The 21,790-nt window shown below is 42.2% G+C and overlaps 1 protein-coding gene across 6 annotated transcripts in view; it reads left to right on the plus strand.

Moving 5' to 3' along the window:
- Positions 1–21,790, plus strand: part of DOCK9 (dedicator of cytokinesis 9) — a 173,961-nt gene that overhangs the window by 140,796 nt on the left and 11,375 nt on the right. For 2 of the 6 annotated variants that reach the window (XM_080799508.1, XM_080799510.1), the window contains exons 45-50: positions 2,091–2,197; positions 13,684–13,806; positions 14,525–14,638; positions 15,325–15,360; positions 16,231–16,377; positions 20,833–21,043. In XM_080799508.1, coding sequence (XP_080655634.1) covers positions 2,091–2,197; positions 13,684–13,806; positions 14,525–14,638; positions 15,325–15,360; positions 16,231–16,377; positions 20,833–21,043 — 738 coding nt within the window. Of the gene's footprint in view, positions 1–469; positions 548–2,090; positions 2,198–13,683; positions 13,807–14,524; positions 14,639–15,324; positions 15,361–16,230; positions 16,378–20,832; positions 21,044–21,790 lie in introns of all 6 variants that reach the window. The other 4 variants (XM_080799509.1, XM_080799511.1, XM_080799506.1 and 1 more) reach the window with 3 other exon arrangements.

Here is a 21,790-nt window from a genome sequence, read left to right on the forward strand (position 1 = left end):
CTCGCTGGCCAGAAACCTTGCCTCCCCAGGGAAGGAGAGGGCAGGGGCGTGTGAGTGCTGTTGTTTTGTGGATTATATGTTTGTTCCTGGTTGAGCAGACCATGAATCCTTTCATGGGTTCTTTTGGTTAAATACCACTTGCTCATTTCCATTTCAAAATCAAGAACACCGAGGTTTTTAGAAAAGCTGCTCATGTGTGCCCATGTCCCGGAGCACAGCAGTACCAGATCTGGCTTCTGTGAAGTACATTTACCGAGTGAGAAATGGTATAAAGTCAGATGCCACAGCCGGGGAATTTCTGTATTTCCGGTACAGGTGGCTATTTGGGATGAAATTGAAGGGAACCAAGGCTTGTCCTACATCAGAGCCCCAGAGAAAAAAAAATTAAAGAGGGTTTCCATATTCTCTTGCTACTAGCATGATTTCCTGTTGAGACCTTTTGTCAGGTAATACATTTCCTCGTGTTTAGAAGCAGACATAGCCCTCCGTCCGGAGCTGCCCCTCTTCCCCTCCAGCCACAGCACCTGTCAGAGGAGGCGCCGGGGAGGTGAGCCTGAGGGTGGGCCCAGCCCCCAGGGCCCCAGCTGCCCCATGACCTGACACTTAGCGGTGTGGGGATTTTCCCTTGCAACTCTGCATGGATAGACTTGGCTCTCCTTCCCTTCCTTCTTTTCCTCTCCAGTTCCATGGCGGTCTGTCCCTGTGCACAGAGGGGAAGCACTTGGGCCACCCTTGTAGTTACCCCACTGGAGCTGAGGTGTATATTTTAAATGTGCTCTCTAGCCAGAAACCTGGGTGGTTGGCTTCCGTAATTTTGCTTTTTTGTATGTTAACGTATCCTCAAGCTCCTAGATTAATACTTGTCATGGGGGAGTCTTTTGTCTCAAGGCCTGGAAACCTTGACCATCGGGTAGCTAGAAAAATCTCTGCCTTCACAAATCTACTCTTTCAAGACATGCTTTCAAAATACTCTGTGTTCTTCTTTTTCCCAAAATATGGGAGGTCTCAAGTTTTGAGTTCTGTTTTGTTTTATTGTAAATAGTGGTCTCAGAATACCGTAGCAAGATGTTTCAAGGCCTTCTGTACTTGACCATTTTTGCCCAGCTGACAGTGTCCGACTGACATAGGACTTTTCCCCCAGTGACTGCAAGATGAGTGAAGGTCCCAAATGGGCCATTATTGCCTAAGGGGGTTATCCTTTTTTTTTTTTTTAAGATTTTATGTATTTATTTGACAGAAAGAGAGAGCACAATAGAGAGAGGGGGAATGCCAGGCAGAGGGAGAAGCAGACTCCCTGTGGAGCAGGGAGCCTGATGGGACTCCATCCCAGGACCCCAGGATCATGACCTGAGCCAGAGGCAGACATTTAACCGACTGAGCCACTCAGCTCAGCTCCAGCCTTACAGCATTTCCCCTAGAGAAGCAGAGTGCTTGGACCGCTGCAGTATTCATGCTGCCCATGCTCCTGGTTTTTGGTGGTGGGGAGGACAGGAGGCCCATCCTTACCCCTCAGGCAGCAGATAGGGAACCAGCTAAAACAGCCTCTCAGCTCGTGGCTGCGGCTGTTGAGTGACCTCCTGGCAGACTGCTTCGTGAAGGAGAAGAGCGAGTTCTCATCTGAGCTCTGGGTTACCCTCAGCCACAGTGGGGGAGGTGACGCCTTGAAGGAAACAGTTCTGTTGGAGGCATGTGTTTCTCTTTGATTGGCTTTGGCTTTATTTTTCTTGGTATCTGAGCACGGGCCACCGTACGCACTCAAATTATTGCTGCTATTTTTAAACTACTGATTTGGACCCAGTCCCTGTTTTAATTTATTTACAGGTTATTTAAAGATTGCATACATTTTAATAAAGGTGGGTGACAAATTAAAAGGATGAGGAAAGAACTGAGGGAGGAGAAGGCTAGGTACGAGGAGGCAAATGAAGAAAAGCACACAGTGGGTCCCTGTGAGAACGGTGGCCTGAGACATGAGAGACTTCAGAGTCCCTTGTCTCCTTCAAACACAGAAGCATGGCGGGCTGGAAGAACCCTCAAGGTCATCCCACTTACGGGTTACTGACTGGCTCTCTCCCCTGCTGTGTCCGTTCTAGGCATGTTTCGACAAGGATGCACAGCGTTCAGGGTGATCACCCCAAACATAGACGAGGAGGCCTCCATGATGGAAGACGTCGGGATGCAGGATGTCCATTTCAACGAGGTGAGCACCTCGCCTGCGGGGGTCTTCAGTCCGCAGCGTCTCGGAGGCGGCTGTGCTCTGCCTGCCCCTCACACGATGGTTTTCTCTCAGCAGCTGCTGCTGCCCACTTCGCTCTGACTAAGCTCATGCTCCAGGCGGCCGAAACAGCCTCGAAAGCTCCGCCATCCCCCTTTCTAGGAATTCCTCCTTTGCTCTGGAAAGAGAGTTTGAGGAGCTCGTTAGGAGGGAAGTGAGGCCAAGAGCTCAAACACGTGTGGGAAAAGGTCCAGCATTTTGACCATAAGGTTTCTCATTCTTTCCAGCCATTAATTTCTCCAGCTCATGGGTTTCATTGCTATTTTAATCTTTTAGCATCACACTCTAACCAGTTGAACTAACCAGCCCCTCAGACTTTTAAGTTGGCGTCCCCCACGCTGACTTCCCTCCCGTGTCGGCAGACACGCAAAGCCATGAGCGGTCAGACCAGGCCCAGGGGCTCAGAGCGGCCCACCTGGCTCCCTCCACTGGTGTGCCTTAGCCCAGATTTTTCTCACCGGCGGTGAAGGGAACACCCGGTCCCACCCCAGCAGAGATCAGAAGGTTCCTCGTTAGATCACTGTGACAATTCCTGCTACTTTCTTGCGGAAACAGGATCACCTTGCTGCCACTTATCTGGAACGAGGAAGTTTTAAAATAAAGCTAGGAGTTGGAACAAATGCCAACTTGCTGGCTCTGTTCCCTGAATTTCCTCTTTGGTCACTGTCAGGAGGGCTTTCCATGTGTGCCTGCGTCCCCTCAGCTCAGAGCAAAGTGGAACAGTCAAGGGGCAGCTTGTCGATCCTGCCTGTCTTTTAAATAAAAATAAAATTGTCTGTTTCTTCGTGTGGAGAGAAAGAACAGAGAAAGAAGCAAATACCTCTGCCTCTGTTGTACTTGTTTTTATGATGTGGAGGTCCTACAATTAATATTGTGACTTTTAATCACGTTCTTGCCAGTGAGTAGGGCCAAGAGCACACACCCTCCATGACATTAACCAGTCCCTGAATCAGTTCAAAGTGTGGTCCAGGAAGCCTGGGGATCCCCGAGACCCTGTCAGGAAGTCTTTGAGGTCCCTCCTTTTCCAATCGGATGTCTGTGGAGGGCTGGACTTCCTTTGTTTATATCATCCAAAACAGCATGTTGAACAGATTGAGTGCAGAAGCAGATACGAGAATGTCATTTTCTCCTATGATGTCAGACATTAAAGAAAGTTGCAAAAATGTAAAACAATGCTACTCTTTTCCCTAATTTTTTTTGAAAATGTTTTTTCATTAAAACATGTTATTTTTTCATTAACATGTAATAGGTTCATCATTATCTTAATTAAATTAGTAAACTTTGTAGCATTTTCCAGTTGCCATTCCTAATATTATAAATATTGAGAAATAATACCCATATACATAAAAGTTCTCAGTAGTTTTTAGGGAATTTTCAGTCATTAAAAAAAAAATATATATATATGCATATATATATTCTCAAGCCGCCCTAGTTTAAAAACCACTGTCATAAATTGTCTAGTCTCAAATGACCTCCTAAATTAAAAAGTGAACATGAGAAAGAAGGATAATATATTGAGTGCACTTCACATTTAAATATTAAAATAATTTTAACCATGATAGATGAAGATTTCTAGGAGTCCCAGAGATGGAGGGGGGGGAGACCAGTTAATTATTAAGTGGCATTAACAGTTCAGCTCTCTCTCTACCTTGAAACACCTGGGCAGATAGTAATTTTTAATTTTTGCTCTGAAGTATAAAACCTGTCACTGAGACCATAAGGCTTGCATACTCTTGACCTTGAAGTCCTCCTTGAAGGCAAGTGTGACTGGGTTTTTCTCTGAGAAGGGGCTTGAATGTATTGTCTCCTTGCAGAAACCACTCATGTCCAACCCAGCGCCTAGACGGACCTCTGGGGCATTTTGTTTAGAATTTGATAAGGAAAGCAGTGATGCCAAGAACAACTGGAGATTTGGAAGTAAACAGTTCTCAGTAACCTGTCCTTCCTCAGAAGATGAAGCTCAGGTTTGCTCATCTGATTAAGTAATAGGCTGGAGTAATCACTGCAGCCTGGGGAATCAGCCTAGGAAATCAAGTCAGGCTTTATTGAGGAAATTTGTGAATGGCACCCAGCCTGAGGGATAACTCAACATGTGAGAAGGGTAACTTTATCAGTGATTTCTAGAATATGGATTTTCCACCCTGCCCTTGAAGCATAAAGTTGGTAAATGTTTAACAAGGTCCATAGTATGCGATGACCTGTAACCATTAGGATGTGACATGGTAGGGTTATCAAGTCCTAAGCAACCCCTGCCTGGCGAGATTGAAGCTAGCAGGGAGTTGAAAGAGGAGCGTGTTCCAGAAGCCAGGAGCCAGAAATTGCCACCTACGTTTTTGCTTTGGCTGTCAGGATGTTTCAAGAGAAAAGGGAGTTGAACGTCTCTCTCCCAGAAGGAGTTCTGGGGAAAGCTGATGGGACTAGGTGTATAACACATAGCCTGATAAAAATCATTGCCCTTTTAATCTGCATTATTAGATGTACTTAAATGCCTTGTGCTCTCCTAACATGATTTTCGTGGAGCTGCATAAGAACACACACTTCTCCTAGCAGCATACCTCAGATGGGTTTTCATTGATCGCGATTCATCTTCCCTGACTCTGATCTAAAAAGCAGACTCCCTCCCGGCTGCTTTTGATTAGATAAAAAGAAACATCCCATCCCTGTTTACAGTTCTGTTACGCAATTTGGAGCCTGTGCAAATTCAAGAATTCTGAGTCCCTTGTGGTGTCAAAACTCAACACAGAATGGAAGTTTTGAGATCCCTCCTTCAGGATCCCGTGTACAGGCAGCACACTCGGGACATTGAAGAAAGGCTAATAAAGGGACTATTTTGAAAGCTTGGGCAGGGTGTAGGGAAACTGACAAGTAATATTGCAGTACCCTCGAGGTTAGCAGGAGGTGGGGTACTACCTCTCACCCTGTGGGCTAGGGGAGGGGAAAGAGAGCCCCTCCACGGGGGGGCCACCTGACGGTGTAGGGGAGAGCTCAGTCCCGTATCCCGGCAGGAAGGGGCATGTGCATAGCCACCCCGTCCTCACTCTCCGCCTGCCCTTCAGGTTCCTGCTGGGCCTTCCACTGGCTGAACTCAGCCAGGAGTCAGAGGACAGGGAGCCCAGCCTGCAGGCCAGCAGCCCTGATGCATCAACCTCCCAGCACACAGAGCTAGGAAGGATGGGCCAAGAGGGACTCTGGAAAGGGAAATAGAAAATACAGTTTATCCTCACTATTTGCCCACTTGCTACAATTTCTTTGTAACCCCAAAATCGACATCCATGAACACTTGTTGTCATGAACAAGTGTCATAAACACTTGTTGACAACACTTGTTGTCATTGCAATAGTGACTAGTGAACTTTGCCCATGGAACTAGTCGAAATGGTCTACCCTTAGCTCATACCAGGACGTACTGGCCCTCTTCATTTTGCAAATATTTACTGAGCTTTCTTGGCACTGAACTAGGTGCTAGAGATAGAAATGTGAGCGTGATATGGTCTCTGCCCTGGCACACTATACCGCATCCAGTACTTTCTTCACATTGAGGAGAAGCACCAAAACCATGGTCCCTTATAGTCTGAATTGGAAGTTGTCTGACTTTGTGACCTGGAAATTTCTATATTTACGTATATTGATTCATCTCCTAAATTAGCTGTGTGCCGTGTGTTAGCTTGGGGATATATAAGTGATGGACCTGCCTCAGAAAGTGACACCTGGTTCAGTAATCCTCAAATTTTCATATGCTTAGTTAGAAGTTACTTAGATTCCTGTTACAGATAGATATTTCCAGTCCTCCCGCTCTGCCAGTCCCCAGATTCAGTTGGTTGAGTGTGGTGCCTGGGAATCTGTATTTTAACAAGCATCTCAAATGATTATTTTGCTGCAAAAGGTTCTCGACTCTCTCTTGAAAAACAGTAGTGTGGTGGACATGTGAATTAAGCCATAAAGTATACCGTTGCCCAAGCATTTGCATTTACATTTTTTTTAAGATCTTATTTATTTATTTAAAGGGAGCACAAGCAGGGGGAATGGCAAGCAGATGCAGAATCAGGCTCCCTGCTGAGCAAGGAGCCGGATGCGGGACTCGATTCTAGGACCCGGGGATTATGACCTGAGCCGAAGGCAGACACTTAACCAACTAAGCCACCCAGGCATCTGTGTTTCTGTTATTTCTAAATGGTAGATAATAGGGACAACATCTAGCTTCATAAGTAAGGTTAGATTAATCAATGCTAGATGGAAAAATTGGCATATAAATAAAAATGTTTAAATCCCCTGCACATACATAGGCATTTTTGTGAACATACACCCCCACATACAACATTAGTGTGCTGTTTCCACAGACAGGTGCTTAGTGACCTCAGTCGCATGGCTGGGGCACACTTAAAAATTAAACTGGCTGCTGACATTTTAAGCAGTGGTCTCAGTGGCTCATGAGCTTGGTACACCTGAGATCTTTTTAGGATCAATCTAGTAACGTAAAATGTGAGCTTTGTGGATTAGTTCATTGAGGGTTTTTTTTTTTTTTTCTTCCCCAACCAGTAATTACTTACAGTTCTTGGCATGTATTGGCAATTTAGAAAATGTATCTTGGCATTTAAATTTTAAGCAAGGTGATAAAACCATCAAGCTTTCTATATAACCACCGTTCAAGGTCATCACTCTCTGACCGTTGTCTGGATTAGCTCTGGTTTTCAGGTGCAGTGATTGCTGGAAATTCTAAGTAAATTAATACATGGGATTTCTGCTGACAGTATCATTCATATATGCCCCAGAGTTTAGTTACTATGACATCATAGTTCCTATGACTCTATGATTTTGTGTTCACACATGGTCTCTCAAGCTGAACTCTCTTTGATTATTGGTTTGTTCTTTCTTTCTTTCTTTTTTTTTTTTTACTGGTTATTTCTGTTCAAAGAATTATTACTTGATGCACCAGCTCTAAATGTCTAGGTGTATATAGAGTTGACATTAACCTGAATAATTTACCTTAGTAAATTAAACTTTGCTGTTCAGGAATCCATACTCTACTTTTATAAAAGGCCTTATGGTTTCTTATAGAAGCTATTTTTAGTTTGGGTATTTTTTTCCCCCCAGAGATTTGTATATTTGAGAGGTGGGGGGGGGGCAGAGGGAAAGGATCTTAAGGCAGACTCCCTGCTGAGCACAGAGCCCAGTGCAGGGCTCCATCCCACCATCGATGGGATCATGACCTGAGCAAAAACCAGGAGTCGGACACTTAACTGACTAAGCCACTCAGGCGCCCCTTAGTATGATTTTTAGTAAATCTATATAGACATTGCTTTTTGTAGTATATATTATCATTTCTTTATATTAATAACTGATGATCAGACTGATAAGCTATAGGTCTGCCTCCTGAATCAGAGAAAAAGGTAAAAATAATGTAGAGTAGCATAAAAAAGTTGATGATGTGTTATTTCCTAATTCCTGATTGCCATCAAATTGCAATACTTATTTCAATTATTTACTAAGCTCTATTGGCTTTATCAAATGTTCTCATTTTCCAGCCATTCTGGAGGAGTTTCCCTGGTCAGAGTCCATCTTTCTGAACCAAATATGACTGATTTTTCCATAATTAACTCAGTTGCCTATGGTATTGATATGTTACTTGAATTCATGTTTCATTGTTATTAAACTTTCCACACGTTTCAGGTTTGACTGAACAAGAGTAAGAATAGTATTCAAATCCTAGACTCCCAGTTTGGGGCATTTGGCCCATAAAGTCTATTTAATATATATTTATTAAGTGCCAAAATCTAGGGCCACTTAAAATATACCTGAAAGGCTGCTGTAAAGATACCTTACATAAATAGACAGAAGATCATTTCAAAATCAAGTAACATCTTCCTTATAGAATACTTCATCATTGTGGTAGTTGACATATGTCTATATGTATTTTCATATTTCAAAATTATCTACATTTAATTAATTTCTTTTTGACATAAAAAACTTGGAGTATAGCCGGTTAGTCTGTTTAAATCCTTTCCACACCACCACCCCGCAGCCTCATCCCTAGCCACTCCCTAATTCAGATTTTATACTCTTGAATAACCCCTCAGTCTACTTGTAAATTTCTCACCCACCATGCTGTATCTTTTGCCCATGTCGTTCCCTCTCCCTGGAATGTCTCCCCTCTCTTCCTTCCTACTGCCACCTTTCACCTTACTAACTCCTGGTCATTTGTAAGACTCAGTCACCACTCTCTAGAAAAATCTGCATCTCTCCTTTCCCACATCACTAGATGGGTACCATTCCTGTCTGTATCCCTGATTGCCTGCATGTTTCTTTATCAGCACTTACCACATTTTTTGTAATCTTTTTATGGATCAGTCTTCATACTGGACTCTTTGAGAGCAGGAAGTGCTTTATTCACTGATCATTGGCCTCCCCCAGGATTCACCCAGAGACACACTGACTACTGTTAAATAAATAAACCCCTACTGCTCTCAGTTCAGAGCATCTACCCTTGTGACTTGCAGTTTGGGCATGTATTTGAAATCACTGTTTTCCTTGACCTTGGTATCTTGACATGTACCTTACGTTTTCCAGTTGGTGGCCATAAGTCTCTAGGACATCAGTTCTAGATGGTCTGAAGGTGTGTCTTTGAAGGCCTCCTCCTCAAAACAAATCTGCTTTATGTGACATAGCCTAATATTAGGCTATGTCACATAAAAACCATCTAAAATCTGCCTTCCACATTTATAGAAAAATCTACAGAACCATTTTTATAAAATACAGAAACTTTAATTTTATTTATATAAATTTGTTTTATAACCCCAGTATCAAGCACAGTGCCTTGGACATAGTAAATGCTTGGTAAAATGTGTGAGTGAATGAAGGAAAGAATCAGGTTAACAATGTGGTAGTGACTACTCCTAGCTACAACTTTCATAATTCTTTGAGAGGAATTTTCTGTTTTCTGTGAGATTACGTTAAAACGACTCCAGATGTTTATTGTGCTGTAACTACTAGAACATGGAATTAAGAATCTGTAGGTCTCTGTGGTCCCATCCACAAACAGGGCATCACCATCATGTATTCACACCTGTAATGTGGATTATCCTATACTAGTGGAACCAGTTATAATTTTTTACAGAAAGTTTACATTTCTCTTTGAACAAAGCCCAGTATCAAGAAAAGGGGCCAAATGAATAGTCTGTAAATTAAACCTAAGGATAGTTTTAAAATGGGTAAAGTTCCATTTGACTTCCATTATCAGAAGAATGTCTTGGGTGTATAATATCCTCATCCCTGATGGGGAATTGAGCCTTCCAGAAGTCTTTTACCTCTACTCATAGTCCCTTAGCAACACTGAGAAAGAAGATGCTCAAAAACTACCCAGTAACAATGTCTTTGACCTAAGGTGTGCAAACGGTGCAAGGCTGTTAGCTCACTTCCCAACAGCAAAGGGCAGCTATGAATAATACTGTTATATTACTACAAAATAGGCAGACTAATTCATTCCTCCAAGAAATTCCCAACTACCAAATATGTGTGTAGCACTGTGGAATATTACATAGTCCAGTGGAAGTAAGATACCATTTTAAAAAAATCAGTACGAAGTAGAAAGCAAAGATTGAAATAGGAGAGATTTGCTTAACTGGCCTATAAATTTAACCACACAGCATTTGTAGTTTTCAGAGCATTTTGGTGGGTAAAATTTTATTTCATCCTCCTGACCACCAAATTAGGTTAGACCTTTATTATATCCCCAGTTTTACTGATATGGAAATTGATACTGACACTATACAGGTTTTATCTAACTTTTTATAATTAGCGGATAGGGAGAATAATCATAAACATTCGTCATGCTTAGCCTGGGCAGATTCTCTCACTGGAAAAGATTTGAGACAACTAAGAAAGATGTACATCTTTATAATAATACACATGCATGAGGAGAAGAGATGGTATTAGAACCTTTTCTGATTTCTTCTTTGTCTATAGCTGTTGTGGTAGTTACTATGTAATGTTTAATATTTACACTTAAAAGACCTGCAATAAAAGTATGAGACAACTGGTATACCTCTTTATAAGCTTTGGCTCAGAGTTTAGTCATACTGATGATGATTTTATGATTTGTATGTTGTAAACATGACAGAAGAGTTAAATGCCTTGCTTTAAAGATCCTTTTTTTTTGTAAGTCAGACAGTATTTTCTGGTAAATTGATTCCCAACTGCTTTAGAAATGTTTACCTTTGGGGCGCCTGGGTGGCTCAATCGGTTAAGCATCTGACTCTTGATCTCACCTCAGGTCTTGATCTCAGGGTCATGAGTTGAAGCCCCGCTTCAACTGGAGCCCAACATTGGGCTCCATGCTGGGTGTGTAGCCTACTTAAAAAAAAAAAATATATATATATATATATATATATACACACACACACACACACACACATATATATGTGTGTATATATATATATAAAAAACTTTCTTTGGATCTATAAACTGTAAGCATTAGGCCTGGAATGAAACAATTAGGTTAGGAATGAAAAACAAAGGTCTTGTCCTTTATTTACAGTATAATAGAGGATACAAAACATGTTTAAAGGCAACTGCCTTAAAAGATATATTATTGGATTTAATCAGGCAAAATATAAACAAGAAAAATAAACCACGACCAAGTAAGGTTTACCCTGGGAATGCACTCACTGTTGGTTCAACATTAGAAAACCAATTAATAGGGACGCCTGGGTGGCTCAGTTGGTTAAGCGGCTGCCTTCGGCTCAGGTCATGATCCCAGCGTCCTGGGATCGAGTCCCACTTCGGGCTCCTTGCTCGGCGGGGTGCCTGCTTCTCCCTCTGCCTCTGCCTACCACTCTGTCTGCCTGTGCTCGCTCGCTCTCTCTCTCTAACAAATAAATAAATTAGAAAACCAATTAATATAATTCACTCTATTATTAAAACTGATTTACAGATTCAGAGCATTTCTGATCACACTCCCATCTGGGGTTTTGGTAGAAATTGACAAAATGAATTCTAAAATTTATATGGAAAAGCAAAGGAACTAGACTAGCCAAAACAGTTTTGAAAAAGTTCGAAGAGTCACACTATCTGACTTTTAAGGTTATTATAAAGCGTTGGTTCTCAATTGGGATGATTTTGCCCCCATCCCTTGGGGAACTTTTGGTAATGTCTGGAAATGGTTTTTAATGTCACAGTTTGGGGAAAGGGGGAAAGGAGAAGGTCCTGCTGGTGGTGTCTTGTCGTAGAAGATAAGGGTGCTGCTAAGTATTCTATAGTACATGGGACAGACCCCAGGACAAAGAGTTGTGTGGCTCTAGATATTACTAGTGTCACTGTGGAGACACCCTTCTGCAAAGCTGGAGTAGTAATCCAGACAGGGTGGTATTGGCATAGGTTAGACATCTCTATCAGTGGAACAAAATAGAGAAGCCAGAAATAGATCCACACACATATGGTTTGGTCGATTTTTTTCCCCCAGTCATTCAGATTATACAATTTATTTTCTTTGCTTTAGCAGAATACATAGTATATTTGAGACCTAGAGAAGATAATTTTTTAACACTTCTCTTGTCTTTTTTCCTTTTTTTCTTTTAAATTCAATTAATTAACACATAGTGTATTATTAGTTTCAGAGGTAGAGTTCAGTGATTGGGTGATCATCAGTCTTATATAATACCCAGTTCTCATTACTTCACATGCCCTCCTTAATGTCCATCACCCAGTTACCCCATCTCCCCCCCAACCCCCAGGAACGCTCCTATGATTAATTGTAGGTTCAGCTGATTTTTGACAAGGATTCAAAGGCAGTTCAGTGGAGAAAGGATAGCATTCATCAAATGGTATTGGAACAATTGGACATTCATTTAAAAAAAATTGACCCATACTTTACACTATATTCAGAAATTACTCCATGGATCATAGACTTAAGTGTAAAACTATAAAACTCCTGGAAGAAAACATAAGGAGAAAATTTTTATGGACTTGTAGTAAATATTTTTCTTAGTATGTAAAGCACAACCCAGAAGATAAAAACTTGATAAACTTCATCAGAATCAAAAACTTCTGCTCTTCAAAAGACACTGTTAAGAACATCCAGACACAAACTGCAGACTGGGAGAAAATTACAAACCGTGTGCCTGAAAACGGACTTTTATGCAAAATATGTAAAGAACTCTCAAAACTCAATAAACAACCCAGTAGAAAAGTGAGCCAAAGATTTGAATAAACACTTCACCAAAGCTATAGAGATGACAAAGAAGCACATTAAAATGCACTCAATGACATTGATGAAATCCCACTCAAATGGGCTTCAACAATAAAGGTTGAGTAAATTGGCTTCCATTAGGAAGTCCCAGAAAGACAGACAGCAATCAGTGTGAATGTTTAACAGAGTTATCCATGATGCAGCCGCTTTGGGAAGGAGGGGGAGCTCCACTCTTTTAGTAGGGCACATGGGCCCCTGACTGGCTCTGAGATGGTTGTTGGCCTCAGTCAGGCTCCTTGGTACCTGTCGAGTCTGGGCCAGTGAGAACACTTCCTTCCCAGCATTCCGGGACAAGGTCCTAAAATTCACCCTGATGGGCCCGTTCAGGTCACATTCCACAAATGATGAGGCCAGGAAGTAGATTCATGCTAATTAGTTTACACCTGAGCCACATGCCCTAACCCCTGAGTCATGGGAAGTGTTAGCTCCTCCCAAAGTCCAAGGACTTTTATAAGAGGTGGTGACTACCAAAACTTCAGCAGATAGAAACTTCCAAGGAAAGGTTGTTGGTGAGGCTGGCATCATGCCTTCCATGTGCCATCACTAAATGGTTCCGAGATGCTTGACTTGGCTTGAAGTCACACTTAGTAATTTCATGTCTCAGCATTGTCATTGTTTCTCAGAAAGGAAAAAATTTAAAAAAATTTTTTTAAAGATTTATTTATTTACTTTAGAAAGAGAGGAGAGGAGAGTGAGAGAGAGATTCTCAAGCAGGCTCCCTGCTGAGCACGGAGCCCAACGGAGGGCTCAATCCCACAACCCGCAGATCATGATCCGAGCCAAAATCAAGAGTCATACCCCAACTGACTGAATCACCCAGGTGCCCCAGGGGGAAAAAAAATTCTCTAAATTATAATTATAAGAAGAGAACCAAACAGGGATTGAGAGCCTGTGTGAAGCTATCAGTATCCATTGTTCCCCATGGTATATAACTATTACACAGGTATATAATGTGACCCTTCATTTCCGCTTATAAATGCTTGGAAAGTGGCTCATTAAAAAAGAACGTAGTGATGAGCTATTTATTACAAGTGTGGAAGTTAGTGTTTAGAAGTAATGTATTTTGAAATTTTCCTCCTAATCATCTTAACTGGTTAAGCATTCTGCAAAGAATACAATGTCGTGTTTCCTGTAACACTCTTCTCTGGCCCGTGGCCTTCTTTCTTGATCAGGATGTGCTCATGGAGCTTCTAGAGCAGTGTGCAGATGGACTCTGGAAGGCTGAACGCTATGAGCTCATCGCTGACATCTATAAACTCATCATCCCCATTTACGAGAAACGAAGAGATTTCGAGGTATCAGAGTGGTTTGTTTTTTCCTGTTTGAGAGGACAATGGGGTGACACACACACCCAGACCTTCTTACATGCAAAGAGAGCAAGCAGGCCATGGTCAGAGGTAACCTGTGGTCTCATCACCCTCCGTGTGATGCTGGGGGTCACCACCTGCAGAGCCATTATACATGGCCCACACGGGCCCTGCCTCCGTACAGACCCCAAATCTCAAAACACAAGGATTGGCAATTGTGGCACCCCAGTTTTGAAAGGTTGCCAAGAACCGAGTTGTACAATCACCAGGTTCCTTCTTCCTCAGAGCTCTTCCTTGCTTCCTCCACATGGGAAGCTATTGTCCCTGCCACCATTCCTGGGCTGGGGAGGTGGTCCAGCTTCCGTAGCTTATCAAAGAAAGTAGGAAAAGCAAAGACTAAAAACGTCATTTGTAGGACTAATTTACCATCTCTGACATTTGATGTTGACTTGAAAACAGAAGTTGCTTCCTGCAACGTGGAGATTTAATGGATCCTCAATATGCAAAATAGCTCTTTGAGTAGAAAATATTATAATTGAAAAGTGGTCATTACCAATTATGCACTTGAGACACTCTTTTTTTTTTTGCATTTTGTTTCTTTTACTCAAATCCAAGGAATTTTTACCTTTGTGATCTCGTTTAATTGTTTTAAATCTGATTCTACTAGTTCTAAGTGGGAGGAAATGGGTTTTGTTCTGCTTTTCAGAGGCTGGCCCATCTGTATGACACACTACACCGGGCCTACAGCAAAGTGACCGAAGTCATGCACTCGGGCCGCAGGCTCCTGGGGACATACTTCCGAGTGGCCTTCTTTGGACAGGTAAGCCTCCTCTCTGTTCTGCAGCCCTCCTAAGTCCTTGTTTTTGTTTTGTTTTTGTTTTTGCTTTTTTAATTCTAAGAAGTTGTATTTTATAAATTTTCTATTTTCTATAAATGCTAATTTGATGAATTTGTCATATTTAGTATGATTCTTACCTTCCTTGGCAGTAAACTCTCTGCTTTTTTTTCTCTTCCTGTCTTTTCTTTATTACTTTCTTAAGGCAGCGGTAAGTTCTCCCTCCATAAGACATTTTTAGCACACCTTTGGTACCTCAGTGTGGTTTGCAAGTTGCCTTTTCCAGTCTGTATGTATATCTGTCCGGTCATTACAAACTCCAAAAAAAAAAAAAATTAACATTTTATTCCATTTACAGAAATAAATCACCTGTTTCCTTACACATCTATACTGCATGTTTTAAAATGAAAATTAAGACTTTTCCGGTTTCCTGTGTTCCCTGTGCATCTCTATCTTTGTAGTATAATATCTCCACAAGTTTATTTACCCTTGTCATAGTTCAGAAACCCTGTGAAAAAGGGTTCATTTAAATTTAACTGCAAGTTTAACCTCCAAGTCTCTAACATGATTAAATGGCATTAAGTTATAATCATTTATTTAGGGTGTGTGGTTTTCTGTGAGCATTATATAACCTTCGATTTACCCTGTTATTGTCTTTTATAACTTTATAGCAATACCAGTTCACAGACAGTGAAACAGATGTGGAGGTAATTATAGTAAATGCTTAAAAAGCAAGTAATGTAGTAAAATTACTGCATCTAAACTCCTGGTTTGATGTGGGTGTTATTTGTCTCATGTTAGCCTGCATTTTTTTTTCATATACCGTGTATTTTGCACCATTTTCTCTTTTATTTTAGATGAGAAACTTTTTTTTTCATTTCTTTCAAGTATTAACCCCAATCTGGACTTTAAAATTTTCAACCTTTTTCACTTCCCATGCAATTCTAAGCCTTTTTGTATTCAGACATGATTGATGCTGATCCACATGCCAACCGGTGGGCGTGAAACTTTTCTGATTATTGTGCTCCAGCCCTTTCATATTTTTCTCATAAATAAAGCAAAACAGAACTTACACACCCTTCAGATAACTTTAGCGGAACCTGCTCCAGACCGGAATGTTTCTGTTTATGCCGAAAAGTCCTATGTAAGTGGGGGAGGCCAGTGAGGGGAGAGTATGTGCGTTTCCGAAGCCCACCCAGAGCAGGCTGCCGAACCACTCGTTAGTGAGCTCTGCTTCTTGGGAATGTGAAACAGGCTTGAATCCCATCATTCGATCTCAAGAGAACAGTCTTGAATCCCTGATCCTCCATTTCACTCAACACTTAATGACAGCATTCGTGAATGAGTTTGCAGTTCTGTGTTTTCCTTTATCTCTGCAGCCCGACTTCACATTATTATCATTTTCCTTTCCTCTTTAGAAAGCCTGTTGAAGTAGGATTTTATTTTAGACTCATCCTCCCCACCCCTGCTTTTTTTTTTTTTCTTTTTTTTTAACCCATATAACACAAGCATCCTTCCTGGGTGGTAAACCTAGGGCTTATAATTGGGAATAGCTCTAATTGTGCTTTATGTCACAGGGATTCTTTGAAGATGAAGATGGAAAAGAGTATATTTACAAAGAACCCAAACTCACGCCTCTGTCAGAAATTTCCCAGAGACTCCTTAAACTTTACTCAGATAAATTTGGTTCTGAAAATGTCAAAATGATACAGGATTCTGGCAAGGTATGACCATGTTTGGGAATATTTTATAGCAATATAATACTGTATTATTGATTGATTGATTGATGGTGTGTGATTGATCATACATATTCATAAATGTGTATAGTGGGGGAGAAACAGAAAAATTAAGAATGGTTGGCCTTGAGTAACAAGTGTAATTTTTTTCTTCTTGACACCTTTCTGTGATTTCCGACGTCCTTCATTGAGTAAAGATTTCATTATTTTAAAAAGATTATTTTTTTACAGGACGCCTAGGTGTCTCAGTCAGTCAAGCATCTGCCTTCGGCTCTGATTATGATCCTAGGGTGCTAGGATTGAGTCCCACATCAGGCTCCTTGCTCAGTGAGGAGTCTGCATCTCCCTCTGCCTACTGCTCCCCCTGCTAGTGCTCACGCACTCTCTCTCTCTCTCCCCCTCTCTGACAAATAAATAAATTAAATGTTTAAAAACAAAAGATATCGGGATGCCTGGGTGGCTCAGTTGGTTAAGCGGCTGCCTTCGACTCAGGTCATGATCCCAGCATCCTGGGATCAAGTCCCACGTCGGGCTCCTTGCTCAGCAGGGAGCCTGCTTCTCCCTCTGCCTCTGTCTGCCTGTGCTCTTTTAAAAAACAAAACAAAACAAAACAAAACCAAAAGATACCTTTTACAAAGTAACATCTGAAAGGATATACCATGTTCAGCATGATGATGGACAGATGGACAGACTGACGGACAGACCAAGGAAGGAACTAACTAGCCAGCATGTTTGTAGGAGTGAGATCTAGGATTTCTGTTTAAAGCGGGTGTCCTCTGCTGTATTGCTCTTAGGAAGACCTTTTCTGAAACTATACGTTTCTCTGTGTATTTATGTGTTCCACTGTCTTTGGGACATCTCCAGTAAGTTGGGTATCCCTTTGTTTCCTGAAATTCAGGCCAAGATAGAGCTCCTGGTTTTTGCCTTAAAAATGTCCTCCTGCTAAATAAAAAGGCAAACAAATGAATAGACAAACAGAAAGCAGAATCCGACTATAAATACAGAGAACAAACCAGTGGTTGCCAGGAGGGAAGGGGGCAGAGCGATGGGCAAAATGGCTGAAGGGGAGTAGGAGATGTGGGCTTCCGGTTAGAAGCGCAGCGCCAGGAAAGTGGTCAGTGCTACTGTAATAGTGTCACGTGACAGATGGTGGCTGCATTTGTGGGGAGCACGGCTTAACGTATAGAAATGTTGAATCACCATGTTGTACACCTGAAACTAATGTAATATTGTGTGTCAGTTACACTTCAGTTTAAAAATGATAAAAATTAAAAAAAAAATTTTTTTAAATGATAAAAATTGGGGCACCTGGGTAGCTCAGTTGGTTAGACATCTGACTCCTGGTTTTTGTTCCGATGATGATCTCATGGGTCATGAGATCAAGCCCTGTGTGGGCCTTTGTGCTCAGTGGGGAGTCGGCTTGAAGATTTTCTCCCTCTGCCCCTTACCCCCAGCTCATGCATGTACACATGTATTCCCTCTCTCTAAAATAAATAAATCTTTAAAAGAAATAAAATAAAAATAATGTAAATAAATAAATACTAAATATTAAGCAAACAAAAATGTCTTCCTGCTCAGTTTCCAGCAGTGATAAGCTCTACATCCTCCTAAATTCACCCTTTTGGGGAATCCCTAGTTCATTTTCCGTCCTGAGCCCTGCTTTGGAAATCCTAGTCTCTGAAATCTGTTTCCTTGAGGCCCTTTTTCTCCTCCAGGGAAGCATCTTCCAGTTTCCTGCCCAACTGGTAGATTGGGGACAAGGAAACAGGTAATTCTGGATTCTGGATGCAGGACCTGAGCAAGGGTTGAAGGTCCCACGTTCGGTCTGCAAGCTTTGACCTGCTCGCCCTGTGTTCTGCTCTGTACCTTTGCCCCTGCTTTCTGCTGAGACTGGTAAACCTACTTAGACTTTTTCCAGACCAGTTTCTCCAAGGGGCAACCTCTTCTGTCTTGAGGAGTGGGGACAAGGGAAGGGAACCTGGAGTTTGGCCACTCCAAATAGACTTTGGCCACTCGTCTTGGTTTCCACCTCACTCCTCCCCCAGTCACCCTAATCCTATTGCTGGTATTTCTAGACATCAGTCCATTCAGGCAGCTGTAACAAACACCAGAGACTGGGCAGCTTTTAAACAACAGAAATTGCTCATAGTTGCGGTGGTTGGGAAGTCCAAGATAAGGCACCAGCAGATTCTGTGTCTGGTGAGCTGCTTCTTCCTGGTTCACAGACAACCGTCTCCTCTCACTGTGTCCTCACATGGTAGAAGGGGTGAGGAAGCGCTTTGGGGCCCCTAATATAAGGGCATGAATCCCACTCCTGGGGGCTTCACCCTCATGACCTAATCACCTCCCACCTGTCAGTACCATCACATTGAAGGTTAAGATTTCACCCTGAGAATTTGGTGGGAGGATAGAAGTCCATAGCAGCAGGCTTCTGAGAGGGACTCTGACTCACTGGTTACCCCTCTGTGTGGGAACTTAGATGAGAACTTCTGTCGTGCCTGGGTGCTGTTTTCCTCAGAATTCTTCTTTGTCCCACCTGCATGGGAAAACAGGGACTCTGCCAGGTTGGGTAGCACACCTCCGTGCAAGCGCCTTCTAGAACTTCAGTAAACACTCTCATCCACTGCTGTCCTCTCTCCTCCTCTGTGCTCCTCACGGTTAATTCTGTACTGCATTTGAACGGAGCTGCACAAAGAAAACGGGATAAACGCACACTGTTGGTCTGTTTTTAACCAGAAACCTCAACACGATCTTATGAAGACCTCCTTTTTTCTTAGACCAAATTACTCACGTCCGATTGCCTTTTTTTTCTCTGAAACCGAAACCTTTGTCCAGGTCAAGCTGTGGCTTTAACATTGTAACCTCATCTCAGGGTTCTCCTGTGTTCTTCTGCCCCCAGACACCAATTCTCTGCTCCTGCCGTTATTGTCATGGACCTACAACTTTGGAAATGAAGTCTATGGAAAAAGCCCTGAAAAAATAGGAAAGCAGGAGGTTTCCATTGCTTTTAAATTGGTTCTGCTGAGAAGAGTTACATTTCTAGGTTTGAGTATAGTTACAGGGATTGGCCAAATGGCTGTTTCTAAAATAGAAGTAATAACTCATGACTTTTTGATTTTCTTAAATTCCAAAGTTTTAGGCACATTTGCACCTATTTCTCGTTTTTCTTCACACACATCCCCATTGAGAGGACAGTGGTGCCTGCTAACTTGAGACCCACAAAACCTTCTTGGCCTCGTTCGTTTGTTGGCCTCAGTTCCAGAGCTGTCTCCAAATTCTCTGCAGTCATTTCTGTCAGACGCCCTTTTATTGCTCTGCAAGCTTAAATACGATTCATATGTGCAAAATTGATTTGTATCCCTAATAAATTAGCTGCTGTGCTTGTATGGGAAATGCCTGTGTTTCGTGTTCTGGTGCGTCCCAGATGTTAGCGATGCAGTTCTAAAAGCATTAATGTCCAGAGTCAATCAGGAGCTAAACTTAGAGTTAGATGAGTCTCAGATTAGTCTGTATCTGTATTAAAGTAATTCATCCACATCTGTTTACATCTAATCTCTCTACAGATTAATTATAATTTGAGGTTCTAGGTATTAAACATTATTACTAAAATAAACATACGTAAAAATACAGTTCAGGAACCCAGCAGAAAAATCCATGCAGGGAAGTCATTCACTAGCATGATGTCTTAAAAAATTTCAATGTCATGAAAAAGAGGTGGAGAATTCTAGATTAAATATCATCATTGACTAGATTCTGGTTCAAACACAAAGAGCCACATTTGAGGAACTTTAATGGAGTGCGTACTGAGTGATATTATGGGTTAAGTTAATTTTACTAGGTATAATATATTATGGTCATGGGGGAGAATGTCCTCATGTTTAGGAGATGCTGGCTGAAGTGGCATCATGGATACCACTTCCTTTGAAATGGTTCAGCTAAAAAAATGTCTGTGTGTATATATGTAACTATCCGTCCGCATGTGTGTATGCATGTGTGTATTTGAAACAAAGCATTAGCAATTGTTCTAAGTGGTGGGTATGTGGCTGTTTGTTGTACTATTCCAACTTTTCTAAATTTTTCCAGATCTTTTATTTCTTTATTTTAAAAGATTTTATTTATGTATTTATTTGAAAGAGAGCACGCTTGCACATGTGTGAGTGCAGAAAGGGGCAGAGGGACCAGGACAAGCAGATTTCCTGCTGAGTAGTGTGGGGTGGAGCCCAGCCAAGGGATGGGGTGAGGGGGGTGGGGCGGGAGGGCTCAATCCTGCAACCCTGAGATCATGACCTGAGCCAAAATCAAAAGTCAGACATTTCACCGACTGAGCCACCCAGGCGCCCCTCCAAATCTTTTATTAATAAAAAATGGAAAGACAAGCTTTGAGTTGCTTGGAAGGAGTCTTCCAAATAGTACCAATCTCCCATTTTGTTTATTCATTTAAAGGTCAACCCTAAGGATCTGGATTCCAAGTACGCATACATCCAGGTGACTCATGTGATTCCATTCTTCGATGAGAAAGAATTGCAGGAAAGGAAGACGGAGTTTGAGAGGTCCCATAACATTCGCCGCTTCATGTTCGAGATGCCCTTCACTCAGACGGGGAAGAGGCAGGGCGGGGTGGAGGAGCAGTGCAAACGGCGCACCATCCTGACAGGTACCGTTTCCCTGGCTTCTTCCTTGAAGAGTCATGTCCAGACATGAGCCTGGACACCAAGATGAAGAGCTCTTCACAAGGGATCCAGAAGCTTCTAGAATGAAGGGCCCTTCAGGCTTCGTTAACTTTCCCCACGTGTCCATTTCAGTTTAATATTTATCTCGTGCTTACTTTGGAGGACTCCTGACACTTTTCTACTTACCTGTTAGCACTTCCTTCTTTGACTAGAGCAGAAGTTCATATGCAGAGTCAAGTCACTGACCCTTTTTAGAATCTGGTGAAAACAATGGACCCTTATCTCCTCCGAGTGAATATGCGCACGATTTGAGGTGATTTACAGACTCCTTCTGAAACCCATGTGGACCCCTCTCTAGACCTCTCTAGGCCCAGGGCCCCAAGAGCCACTGCACACAGTTCCGTGTCTCCCTCACAGGAAGGAACCCCTTGTGTATCTTTATCACACAGGTCCCAGCACGAACCTGCTCAGGGATTGTAGGCTGAGTGAATCAATGGGATATGAGTCTGGAGCCCTTCCACCTCATCTCCGAGAGTGGCTGGCCAACCTCAGCTTGAATACCTCCACTGCCAGGAAGCTCACTGCCTTCCAAGGCTATCCACTGGGCTGTGACTGAGTTTTAATAGATTCCTGGACACTGTGTAGCCATCGAGAACCCAACCTCAGAAATGTGTTTTGCATCATTTCCCAGTTCCTGGCGGTGTAGAATCATCTTGGGCGTCATTTTTACC

This window comes from Martes martes (assembly GCF_963455335.1).
Source record: "Martes martes genome assembly, chromosome: 3".
Lineage (NCBI taxonomy): Eukaryota > Metazoa > Chordata > Mammalia > Carnivora > Mustelidae > Martes > Martes martes.